The sequence below is a fragment of the Giraffa tippelskirchi genome, chromosome 5 (genome assembly GCF_054371585.1).
Source record: "Giraffa tippelskirchi isolate mGirTip1 chromosome 5, T2T-mGirTip1v1.2.pri, whole genome shotgun sequence".
NCBI classification, from domain to species: domain Eukaryota; kingdom Metazoa; phylum Chordata; class Mammalia; order Artiodactyla; family Giraffidae; genus Giraffa; species Giraffa tippelskirchi.
Window position 1 is genome coordinate 94,438,391 of NC_137279.1, and position 13,331 is coordinate 94,451,721.

A 13,331-nucleotide genomic window follows, 5' to 3' on the forward strand; every position below is an offset into this window, starting at 1 on the left:
TGCTGGGAAAGACTGAAGGCAGGAGAAGGAGACGACAGAGGATGAGATAGTTAGGTAGCACCACCCACTCAATGGACATGAACTTGAGGAAGGTCCAGGAGATAGTGAAGGACAGGGAAGCCTGGGTGTGCTACAGTCCGTGAGGTCCCAAAGAGTCAGACGCAACTTAGCAACTGAACAGCAACAAGGTTAAGCAATCCGAGATGCACATAGGCAACACAGAGCAGACTTTTCCTTAGGAGCCCTAAATTCTAGGAGACACTGGGGCATTAGTGTCATTTACATGAAGGAACAAAAGGGTCATTCTTGGGAGTTTTGTGGGCTTAAAAGGTTACAACCTACATTTTGCCGGGAGCTTGTATATTGGTTGACCCGGGTGAATCGTAGTTAGGATCTTAACAATGGAACAGTATGAAAGAAAGACAGGAGGACAGTACTGAAGCCAGGTAAACATGAAATCCAGACCACATTTAAACATGACCCTGCAACCAAATTCTAATGTCAAAGAAAAAGTAGATTCTGGAAAGAGTAAATGTGTGCAATAAAATAATTCAATAATAGTGAGAGGGTGCTAACCCACAGATTAAAAAGGTGAGAGACGTCTAGAAAGGATTAATAAATACATGCTAAATTCATCATCTTAAGTAGAATTTTAAGCCTTATCTCTCGATTTTAATAATTAGAGAAATATAGTTTAAATCATTTTTTAAAGCCAAAGGTAACCACAGGTAGAATTTTATAAGTCTAATGATGATAACAATAGCATCAGCCAGGTATTGTTTCGCTTCATCCAGACCACAGCTCCATGAGGCATGGGAACTATTGTTATCTTCATCCTGCATGGGAGGAAATTGAGGCACAGGGAAGTTACGGTTTTGCAATGTGCCTTGGGTCATGGAACCAGGGGTATGCAGACCTGATACCCCCCCAACCTCCTGTCTGAGAGTCTTGCTTTTTCCTACCTGGAGAAGGTGCATTTTCCACATTCCTGGATGAGAAACACAAACATCATCAGAGACAGAAAAATAAAGGAAGCAGGAAGGAAAAATTGAAAAAAAACATGAAAAAAGATGAGAGGAAACCAAACTTAAAATTTGTCACAATCAACAGAATTGAATTTACCTCCCCAATTAGAAGACAATGTCCCTTACTTAGATAGGATTTAAAAGCAAAACTTAATGTTATGCTGTTTACAAAATAGGTACCTTAAATAGAAAGGTCTAGAAAAATAAATGAATAGCAAAGATGTATTACGTGAGTACAAACCAAAGGGCAATTGAGTAGAAATCTTCATTTTAAACCAAGTTGAATTCAAAGCCAAAATCATTAAATGGTCCAAAGGAACCATTTAATCTGGATAAATGCGTTATACACAGTAATACTGTGAACTTTTATGCAAAAATAAATAAGGAGATAGAGAATCTGAGTTTTTAATGTTTTAATTGACTGATAAATTTTGAACTTTGTAGCCTATAAACAAATAATACATTTTTAAAGCATCCATTGAACATTTACAAAAATTGATCAACTTCTTGGCCACACATTTCAAAACATCAGAAAAAATATTTCAGGCATATTCTCTAACTTCAAGGCCATAAAACTTCAACTAAAAGGAAACTTTGGGGCAGCAGGGTTTTGAAAGCAATCTCCTCAATTACAACTTGTTCAAAAGAGAATTATTCAAAACTACTATTGAAGACTATTTTAAAAATTACAACTCTATAAATCAAAACTCAGGATGTGCCCAAAGTTGTGCTCAGATGAAAAATATCCTTAAAGTTTTACACTGAGAAAAAGAAGCATGAAAATAAATTGAATTCATTAGGAGAACAAAAAGGCTCAGGAGAACAAATTAGTTTTATAACAAAGACAGGAATTAATGAATTTAAAAACAGAATTAGTAAATCTCAAAGATACCAACGTTTAGCAAGTCTAATCAAGAAAAAAAGAAAACACAAAACTAGAAATTTTAAGGCAGAATACCTACTGATTCTGAGGATAATTTAATAAATAAAAGAGAATAGCTTAACTTTTTCTTGAAAGCAAAGACCTTTGAAGAAGACTTTCTCTACCAGGTATTATTAATAAAATGTATTATAAAACTAGGGTAATTAAGTCTCTCTGGCATTGCTGAAAAATCAGTAATGATAAATAAATGAAACCTAAAGGAAACCTTCAAAACAAATCCTAGTATGTGATAACTCAATATTTGAGGAAAAAAACCAATTAGGAAGCAATAGATTATTCCGTACATGTTAATGGAAAGGTTGGATACGTGGATGAAAAATCAAATTAGAATCCCACCTCTCACTAGCCACCAAAATAAATTCCAGGTGGATCAAAGAGTCAGATATAAAAAGAAACCATGAACAAACTCCAGAAAACAAAGTAAATATTTAATCAATCCTGAGATGGGAGAGAATTGTTAAGCATAAAATCTTAGAAGAAAAGAAATGTGAAGGAAAACATTGGATTATCTGATTACATTATACATACAATTTTGGATTTCTGTTCTTTAAAAAAAATAAACTTATTTAAAAGGCAAATGTTACAAAGGAAAAATATTGGCAGCAAACATGACAAGAGGTAAATATCTCTATTGTACAAAGCAATCTTAGTTACCAATCAGAAAAACTCATCTTCTCAGTCAAAAAAAAAAGCTAAAAATAAAAACACAGCCACAAAGAAAGAAATACAAATAGCCAATAAAATGAAAAACACAGCCTCTCAAATCAAAGAACTGCAAATTAAAACTACAAGGAGAATTTCTTTTTCTTCTCTGGAACTGACAAAATTTTAAATAAATATAATTCAATGCTGAAGAAAGTTGTTATTGTTGGTGGTGGAGTGGGTGGGTTGTTTTTCTCATACTGATGGCAAGAAGGAAAATTAGCACCACCTTTCTGGAAAACAATTTAGCAGTATGTCAAGGGAGCCTTTACAAGTTCATAACTTTAACCCAGGAATTCTCCTTCTAGGAAGCTATTCTAATGAAATAATCAATTTATTTCAAGGTCCTTCAGATGCATTCTACAATAGTGGAGAATCAGAAACCAAGTAAGTGTCCAGGATTTAAGCAGTTAAATAAATCACAGCACATCCATATGATGGGTAATTAGGCAACATTTTTTTTTTTTTTTAAAAACCCCACCTTTTGAAGACTATAATAAAGTAGGAAGAAGTCATGATGTAATATTTTTTTGAAAGGATCACACAAAAGTATTATATAGAATGGTACCAATTAAAAATAGATATCTAACATACATAGAAAATGCTTGGAAAATACATATATTGTTTTCTGTGGGATTGTTTACATGTGATTTATATTGTTTACATGTGATGTTTGGGGTTACATTTTACTTGCAATGAGAATGCATGACAATATGTGTGTGTGTGTTTTAATGTAAAGAGGGATCATTTTGTTTTTTCTCCCTCCACAAAGTCCCTCTTCTCATCTTCCACAGAAACTCACATTTTGTATCAACAGGGCTTGGAAAGTAAAGTTGAATGGCTCATTCAGTTTTTACACGTAATTTTCTCAGAGAAGCACAATTAAAGTTCCTTCCTAAAGGGCTGGCCTTCAGATCTAGCAGGCACTGGCCTCAGTGGACAAGGTAGCCGGACGACATAAGCCTAGGCTGGGGTCTTCCCTCCCCTAGGCAGGGGTGACTCTTGGAGCCCCTCAGTGGCCGCGGGATGATTACGGGAGGACCTAGAGCCAGCGTCCAAGCGGGTGGAGCTCTGCGGGTTAGGTGTGATCCGAGGCCCGGCTGGCATTAGCTCTTCAGCACCGGCTCTGGGTGGGTCAGGCTCTGGGGGCCCAGCGATGACGCGGGAGCGCCCCAGCTAGTCGAGAGAAAACGCCAGCCCGCAGGTGCTTCCTGCAAGGTCAAGGCCTTTGGAGCAGGCTGGTGCGGGGGGCGCGGGGCCTAGGCTGGCTCCGCCTGGGGGCGCAGGGCCGGAAGGGGAGAGGCGGTGGGCGGGGTCTCAGGGCAGGGGCGGGCTTCGGGGAGGAGCCAGTCGGCGGCTCCCGGCACTGCCAGAGTTCAGGTTCAACCCTGCTGTGGCGCCCGCGCCCAGAGACACAAGAATAAACTTGAGGACTGGTCCTCTGTCCCAGCGTTGCCTCTCGTTCCTGCTTCTTGCAGCGTCCCATTCTTACTTCATGTGCATGTTTTGCATTCCCCCCCATCCTTACTCGCTCACAGACCACTTGCTCATTCTCTGTTATTTCTGATTCAAAACTTCCCTCTTTCTTATTGGCAGTATTTTTGTGCTCTTTGACAATTTGGCATGGCAAGTGTTAATTTGTGACTGGTTTATTCGTACTTTTATTTACATTAAATAACATTCACAAATTATAAGTAACGAATGACACCTCTTAGAAAGGGGAACCAAGAAATGAGGGAAATGCCCCCCCCCCAAATTAGCATTCTGAAGCACTAAGTTTGGGACATTGTGGGTGCAAAGTGAACTCTGTTGTACAGAGAAGCCATTCTATTGTAACAGTCAAGTCAATTTCCAAATTCCTCCTGCCTCTGTTACACTAAACACTAGGTTTCCCTAAACTCTCGCTGGGAGGTGCTGTGCTCAGCTGCTTCAGTTGTGTCCGAATCTGTGTGATCCGATGGGCTGTAGCCCATCAGACTCCTCTGTCCATGGGCTTCTCCAGGCAAGAATACTGGAGTGGGTTGCCATGCCCTCCTCCAAGGGATCTTCCCCACCCAGGGATCGAACCAGTGTCTTCTTCATCTCCTACATTGCACGTGGATTCTTTACCGCTGAGCCACTGGGGAAGCCTGGTGCTGAGAGGTGGCCAGTGCCTTTTTGCCTCCAGGATTTTTGCCTTAGGGTAGATCCAGATAAGGACAGGGCTCTTTCTTCAGCTGTAAAGAATCATTCAACCTTTCTCAACCAGGATCTGAGAATTAATCCCTACAGAAAAGAGCTGGAATGACCATCTTGCTGATACCACCCAGAATGGTACACAGTTAGTACCATCCTTGATGTATAAGAGGGAAGTTGCTTGTTTTTTATCATAGATGCCTAAGGAGACCCAAATTTCTCTTCCCCAGGACCAAATGAAAAAGGCTGCACCACTAGGAGGAGACAATGCCAAAAATCTTACAAGGGTGGGAATCCTTGGAGGGAGCCAAGGTGAGGAAAAGGGAGGGGTTCCTGTAAGCTGCGTCAGCCACATCTATTTGCGGGCTGACATTTGTCAAGACAGGAAATCTACGTTCTGTCAACTTTTCCATTTTTCAACTTTGGGGTGGTTTTGTTTGCCCCGGGCGATCCCATGGTGCCATGCATCTCAGTGCAGGCCCCCACCAGCAAGGGATGGGACCCTCATCCCACAGACCTTCTCCATGTGTTCAGTGGCTTGGCACATGTCATGTGCACTCCTTGCCACCCTGTGCTTTCCACCCCTTTCCACTGTGGGCATGGCTGCTGCCACCCAGACTAGTGTGAAACCCTGCATTCCTGCTCTCATAGCACAGCTGCTGGGGGATTTTTTTCATGAGATATTCTCCTTCCACTTTATTAAGTGGAGATATTTCCCCCATCCCCTGAGACTTGGCTTCAGCCTCCCAGAGGCTGAGCTGGAAAGGAATATGGGCAAGATATGCTACACTCCAAGTGGCACCTCAGTGAGCATCCCTAACCCCACTCCACCTCCCACCCCACCTGGATGCCTACTTTCTGGCTCTGTGTGCTGCCCAAGAGTTTCCCTGGCAACCACCGTCCCCTGGTGGCTTGGGAATAGTGGCCCTGGGAACCCACCAACCCTACCACACCTGGTTCTTTTGTTTTCCCAAGAGGTTCATGGGATCTGCCTGCCAATAAAGCCCCCAGACAGGCACAGACATGCTGAGAAGGGCCAGATGGGCTCAACACGCCCACAATAGAGGGGGCATAGAGTCTAGTGAGTAAAACTACTTTTGAAAATGTTAAACGTGTTTCAGCTGAGCCAATACATGCAATGACACAATGGTGACAGTGCTCAGAGGCTGGTTACAGCCTGAACTCAGGGTTAAAAGACAGTTTGGCTTCTGGTTCCACCATCGACCTTGGACATTGTACATGTACTTAATCTCTCTAGAGTCATGCTGCCTCTACTGACCATGCTCTGGGACAGGGAACTCATCACTCTAAAAGACCATTCATTCAACAAACTCATGGTTGCCAGAGCAGGCGGAAGGATGAGGGAGAAGAGATAGTTAGGGAGCTTGGGATGGACATGTACACACTGCTCTATTTACAATGGATAACCAACAAGGTCCTACTCTCTTGCAGGGAACTCTACTCAATGTTATGTAGCAGCCTGGATGAGAGGGGAGTTTGGAGGAGAATGGATACATGTGTATGTATGGCTGAGTCCCTTTACTGTCCACCTGAAACTATCACAACATTGTTAATTGGCTATATTCCAATATAAAATAAAAAGTTAAAAAAAAACCTATTCAATCCAATCTGCGGACAACTCTGACTTAGAACTATCTTCCTAATCTTTGTTCAAATTAAATTCCTTGTAGTTTCTCACTCGGGTCCTAACACTGTCTTCTGTTCAGTTCAGTCGCTCAGTTGTGTCCGACTCTTTGTGACCCCATGAATCGCAGCACGCCAGGCCTCCCTGTCCATCACCAACTCCCGGAGTTTACCCAAATTCATATCCAGCAAGTCGGTGATGCCATCCAGCCATCTCATCCTCTGTCGTCCCCTTCTCCTCCTGCCCCCAATCCTTCCCAGCACCAGGGTCTTTTCCAATGAGTCAACTCTTCACATGAGGTGGCCAAAGTATTGGAGTTTCAGCTTCAACATCAGTCTTTCCAATGAACACCCAGGACTGATCTCCTTTAGGATGGACTGGTTGGATCTCCTTGCAGTCCAAGGGACTCTCAAGAGTCTTCTCCAACACCACAGTTCAAAAGCATCAATTCTTTGGCGCTCAGGTTTCTTCACCGTCCAACTCTCACATCCATACATGACCACTGGAAAAACCATAGCCTTGACTAGATGGACCTTTGTTGACAAAGTGATGTCTCTGCTTTTTAATATGCTGTCTAGGTTGGTCATAACTTTCCTTCCAAGGAGTAAGCGTCTTTTAATTTCATGGCTGCAGTCACCATCTGTAGTGATTTTGGAGCCCCCAAAACTAAAGTCTGACACTGTTTCCACTGTTTCCCCATCTATTTCCCATGAAGTGATGGGACCAGATGCCATGATCTTAGTTTTCTGAACGTTGAGCTTTAAGCCAACTTTTTCACTCTCCTCTCTCACTTTCATCAAGAGGGTTTTTAGTTCTTCTTCACTTTCTGCCGTAAGGGTGGTGTCATGTGCATATTTGAGGTTATTGATATTTCTCCCGGCAATCTTGATTCCAGCGTGTGCTTCTTCCAGCCCAACTGTCTTCTGTAGCCACACAAAAATTCAAGCAACATAGGCTGGTGGTTAAACCATTGCCTTCTAGGCTTAGGGTCTTGCTCTACCTCTTAAGCACCATGACCTTGGGCAAGCTAGCCTCAGGACATCCAGGAAATGGGATAATTCACAAAAAGCTCTTAGCACAAAGCAAAGTACTTAGCACATGCTGAGTACCCAGTGAAGCAGGCTTGTCTTCCCTCTTCCACTGTGCATGTGGTGTTCATTTACTTCAGTCATGTCTGACTCTATGTGACCCCATGGACTGTAGCCCGCCAGGATCCTCTGTCCAAAACATTCTCTAGGCAAGAATACTGGAGTGGGTTGCCTATGCTCTCCTCCAGAGGATCTTCCCCATCCAGGGATTGAACCTGAGTCTCCTTTCTCTCTTGCATTGCAGGCAGATTCTTTACTGCTGAGCCATTGGGGAAGCCCCTTAAATATTTGAGAATTCAGGTTTCATCTTCTTCTATCTAAAGGTCTCTGATCCTTTAACAAGTCCTCACAGGACTCTGTCCTGATCAGACTCCACTCTCTTGCTCACCCTCCTCCTTGTTCATCAATGTCTCCACCAGTTGGAGGTCCCAGACTGAACACAGTGCCCCAAGAATTAGGCAACCTCCCATTTTCTCACCATTATTTTTTAATGCAGCTTGAGAGTAGCCCATAGCAAGGGCAAGCATCTCCCAGAACAAGCAAAATGACCTGGAATTAGGGAATGAGAGTCAGAGCATATCTCTGTTTAGGTGTAGCACTTTGGACAATCCTATCCTATAGCTCCACACCCTGTTTTGTTAATATTCCCTGAGTTCAACTGCACAGGCCCTGCCTAATCTGTGCCTTGTGACCCCCACACCACTCAGCCTGCCACCTGACTGAGCCACAGCTGAGTTCAGGCCAGAGGATGTTAAGCCAAGTGGAGAACCAGGTAGGACTGTAAAGTGTCAAGAGGCTCATGTCCTGTTTCCAGGACATGTCTCATTTCTTTCCTTCCTTCAGATATCAGCTGAAACATAACTTCTCTGGAGAGACCTTCCAAGCAGGTCCCACCTGAGTGGGTTTCCTCTCCAACCCCATTACTTAAAGAAAAAAATCATTGCAACCTTGTTTCTTCTAACACCTTCAACAGTCTGTGCCATGTGCCGTAGATTTGTAAGTATATGCTTGTGTCTTGAGTTGTTGTTGGTCTCCATGGACATCCCTAGCAAGGTGCTGGGGATCTGGTCTGGGAGCCCATTTCTCTGCCTTAGTTTTCCTGCTGATAAAAGCAGTGGTTTATCAGACCCGTGCAGATCTTTAAACAGGGGATGCCTAAATGTTGAGCTCACTCCCTCCACCCTCTGTTCTCTGGACCATTTCATACTGGTCTTCCCCACTCCCTTCTTTCCTCCATCAGATCTGCTTCCTAAATGACATTCTCCACCCCAGAGAATGCATCCACTTTCTCAAGAATGCATTGTCACCTCCTAAGTCTAAACATTGAGCCAAATCTCTCCCCTGAGCTGTAACGTTCAATTATGAATCATTTCCTGAGTAACAATAACATTAATGGTTATTGAGCCCTACAGTTCACCAGGCATGTGTTAGCCATTAAATATACCTTAGAGAGTAAAACACACATATAAGCCCACATGGGATTTATAGTCTACCAGGGAAGACTGTGTAGAACAATAACAATTCAACACACATGTATGTACTTTCAAATCTATGGTACATACTGTTGAAAGTGTTAAAATAAACGGTTGCAATGATTTTCGAGTAATGGGGTTGGAGAGGAATCCTACTCAGGTGGGACCTGCTTGGAAGGTCTCTCCAGAGAGGTCATGTTTCAGCTAAGATCTGAAGGATGGGAAGGAACGAGTCATTTATAGACCAAAGGGGTGAGCTTTCCAAGAAGAGGGAACAGGGTGTACAAATAAAGGTCCTGAGCTGGCAAAGAGCATGGTTGTGGAGTGGCTGGAAGGAGAGTGATATGGATGGGCATGTGACTTTGCAAGGCCTGAGCTGCAGAGGGGACTCCAGGGGCTGTGTTAAGGGGTCAAAGGCAAGTGCAGTGGGAGGCCTCTGAAAGTTTTAAGTCAGAAAGTAATACAACCTCATTCATTCTAAGACTATCACTCTGCACCTTGTGGAGTATAAATTGGAAATGGGCAAAAAAACTACTAGGAGGATGAGTTAGAAGGCCATTGTACAGACCGGGCAAAAGAAAATGGTGACTTAGAAGGGTGGCGGCGGCAGAGTAGAGTCCTTGAATACCTCCTGTGTACCCGGCCAAGACTGAATGTCCCATGTATTAAGCCTCTGTTCAAAGTCATCATTGTTGTTGCTGTTTAGTCACTAAGTTGTGTCGACTCTTTGCAACCCCCTACTGCAGCATGCAGGCTTCCTTGTCCTTCACTATCTCCCAGAGTTTGCTCAAACTCATGTCCATTGAATCAGTGATGCCATCCAACCATCTTGTCCTCTGTCACCCCCTTCTCCTCCTGCCTTCAATCTTTCCCAGCATCAGGGTCTTTTCCAATTAGTCGGTTCTTCACATCAGGTGGCCCAAGTATTGGAGCTTCAGCTTCAGCATCAGTCCTTCCAAACTCATCATGCTGCCCCTCATTTCCCTCTGCTTTTCTGTTTCTATCTTCTTTTTCTTAAGAACTTTTCCAGTTAGTATTAGTTTTTGGCTGCAAATCACAGGGAACCCAGACAAATAGCAGCTTGAACAAAATAGAAGTTTCTTTCTTATGCAAAAGAAGACTGGGAAAGGGTCAGTAAGAAGCAGGTGTGGTGCTTCATGGCATTAGGAACCCAGGCTTCTTCTGCCTTGTTGTCCTGCCAGCCTTGGTATATGGCTTCTTCCTCATAGTTCAAGAAGGCTGCCAGAGTTCTGGCTATCCCATCTATGTTCTAGCCAGCAGGAGGGAGGAAGGGACAAAATAATGTGTGCTTTTTTTCTCTAAAGACATTTCTTAAAAGCAACACATGTCATTTCCATTCATATTCATTGGTCATTCACATGGCTGGGAAAATGTAGTCTTTATTGTTGGCAGCCATTACTCATTCCTGGGCTCTTTTACCAGTGAAGAAGGGGAGAAGGACTATTGGGGCATAACTATCTCATAGGCTCAAAACTGTTCACTATCTTTGTGCCTATGCCCACCCCTATTCAGCCCTTATTCAGACCTCAAGCCCTATGGTTCTTACGCTGTAATGTCTCTCAGACTTAGCTCTTCCTGCTGCTTCCCTGACACAGATCCCTGTCATCTTACACTGGACTGTAGAAGTAGCTTCTCTGACCTCAAATTATACTATTAATAGATACATTCTGTTACCCCTAAAAGTCCTGCAGTTGCTCCCTTTAGAAGGTTATGTCATATTCCTTGTTTTAGTGTTCAAGGCCTTCTATAGTCAACCTACACTAGAACCAATTTGGTTCAATTTCAGTAACATTAGCAATGTTCGTAATGCGTGGGTGCTAAGTCGCTTCAGTCGTGTCTGACTCTTTGCAACGCTATGGACCTAACCCTCCAGGCTCCTCTGTCCATGGGATTCTCTAGGTAAGAATACTGGAGTGGGTTGCCATTTCCTTCTCTAGGGGATCTTCCCAACCTAGGGATCTAACCTGGGTCTCTTAGGTCTCCTGCATTGGCAGGTGAGTTTTCTACCACTAGCGCCCAGAAAGCCAATGATTATAATAACACCTCACATTTCTAAACGTAAGCTTTCATTGCCTACAAAATTGAAAGCAGTGACACCTGAAGTCAGAAAACCCTGGCTCACAGCCTAACACAGAGCACCAGCTGTGTGACCTTGGGCAAGTCACTTGTGTGTGTGTACGTGCTCAGTCGCGTCTAACTCTTCGGTACCCCATGGACTTTAGCCCACCCGGCTCCTCTGTCCATGGAATTTTCCAAGCAAGAATGCTGGAGTGGGTTGCCTTTTCCTGCTCCAGGGGATCTACCCAACCCTGGGATCAAACTCACGTCTCTTGCGTCTGCTGCATTGGCAGGCGGATTCTTTACCACTAGCACCACCTGGGAAGCTGGGCAAGTCATTTACCCTCTATTAAATAAGACAAGTGCCTATGAGTGTAGCTTGGGGAACACTGGATCTTTTCCTCTCCTGAGCCTCGTTCTTCTGATCTGTAGGTTGGAGATATAAGCCTGTCTCACCTATTTCCTATATAAGTGTAAAATTCAAATAAGAGAAGGCACGAAAAGCTGGGGAACACATAAAATCCAGGACTCATGTTCTTCTGCTTCTCCCAATGACCAGAGAAGTAAGCAGGCAGAATAGAGTCCAGAGACCCTGTTTAGTGGATTAGAACATGGTGACTCAATGAGGCTCGGTGATTCGTCCTGTCCTCGACTCATAGGGCAGAAGCGGCCTGGAACCCCAAGATCCTGACTGCCTGCTGTCAGGTTCTTGGGTTATTTGTTGAATTAGGGAGTTGTCTTCTGTGATTGTGTTGGGGCCAAAGGAGAAAAAGCAAAATGTGCAAAGCGAATTAACTTTTATTTTCAGTTGGGACTCTGAGGTCAACTTATCATTTGTTTAAGGGCATGCTATCTGCTACCTAGATGGAAATTGTGATCGGTGCTATAGAAACACAAACAGCAACTTTTAGTGGGAAGCCACTTCCTGTTAGCAGGTACAGGTGGAAATGGCCCATCATCTTTGAATACCATGATGTGTTTTTAGGGGGTGGCGCAGGCGGGGTTGGAGACTGGCTAGACATTTTCTGAGAAAGTTCATGTCAAAATTAATAAAGTAAACAGCTGTATTGTCAAACTTACGGAGTTAAGTAAATGTGAATACAGTTAACTGGGTAGTAGCTTTGTAATTATTTTGTCAAGTTTAACATATGAAATTGCTCCCACTTAGTTATCAGCATTCTTAATTTGTTTTGTTCTTGTTTATAATTTAAACTGTGGATTTTATTTAGGGAGTAAATGTGTCTTGAGGCTTTTCATTATTGCAGAAATTAGACTATATCCTCCTGAGTTTGCCAGACTGTTGCTGCGGCCAAATTAGGCAAAGCCGGAGGGCTGGTGAGACTGAGCTAGGGTCTCCAAAGTCTAGTTAAGGATGACCTCAAGCCTGAGGAAGGAGAAGGAGAGCCATCATTTGTTGAGTACTGGATTCTTGCATTCGTCATCCCATTTAACCATCCCAAGAATCTTTTATGGTGTTATCTCCATTGCACTGATAGAAAAACTGAAGCCAAGGGTAGTGGTAACCCACCACCGTTGTGTGAGGGTGCTTATTAATTGCCTCTCACCCAGCAGATGGTAAGTGTTTAAGAGAGTGTTTTCTAGAATGCCCAGCACTTGTATGAGTTTAGGCATTATTATTTGTCTGTTTTTTGGCCGTGCCATACAGAATATGAGACCTTAGTTCCCCAACCAGTGATTGAATCCACACCCCCTGTAGTGGGAGTGCAGTGTCTTAACTGCTGGACTGCCAAGGAAGTCCTGGTTAGGTATTATTATTATTTTTTTTTGGTAGGCATTATTTTTGAATAAGTCAGGGACACTATCCTCTTGTTCATGGCTTTTCATTCTATGCGCTTTCTCCTTGTGCCCTGCACTCTGTGAGGTGGGTGGGGCAGGAGTAATTTTTCCACCTTAGAAGTGAAGGAATGGAGGCTTTGAGAGGTATGTGAGGCAGAATCTCACTGCTGGCCCAGGGATCCTGCCTGGAAAGGGAGGGTCCTCTGCCTGGGACACTCCCGTGCTGATGGCTCAGCATCTCCTTTGAGGTCCCCTTGGCAGCTGGGGAGCCATCCAGCCTGGGCATCCCCCGGGCTTGGCTCTCCCTGATCCGCTCAGTGCTTGAGGTTTCAGAGCCCAAGGTCACTTAAGCTAACAAGCGCATGACCTTGTATTTGGGTGAGGGGCTGATGATGATGCCTGTGG

The 13,331-nt window shown here is 43.7% G+C and overlaps 1 protein-coding gene across 7 annotated transcripts in view; it reads left to right on the plus strand.

Annotated features, from left to right (window-relative positions):
- Window positions 1–13,331, plus strand: part of KCNN3 (potassium calcium-activated channel subfamily N member 3) — a 168,505-nt gene that overhangs the window by 109,039 nt on the left and 46,135 nt on the right. The window contains exon 4 of one of the 7 annotated variants that reach the window (XM_081494609.1): window positions 10,584–10,617. The exons of the other annotated variants lie outside the window; for them this stretch is intronic. Coding sequence (XP_081350735.1) covers window positions 10,584–10,617 — 34 coding nt within the window. The remainder of the gene's footprint in view (window positions 1–10,583; window positions 10,618–13,331) is intronic. 7 annotated transcript variants of the gene reach the window in all.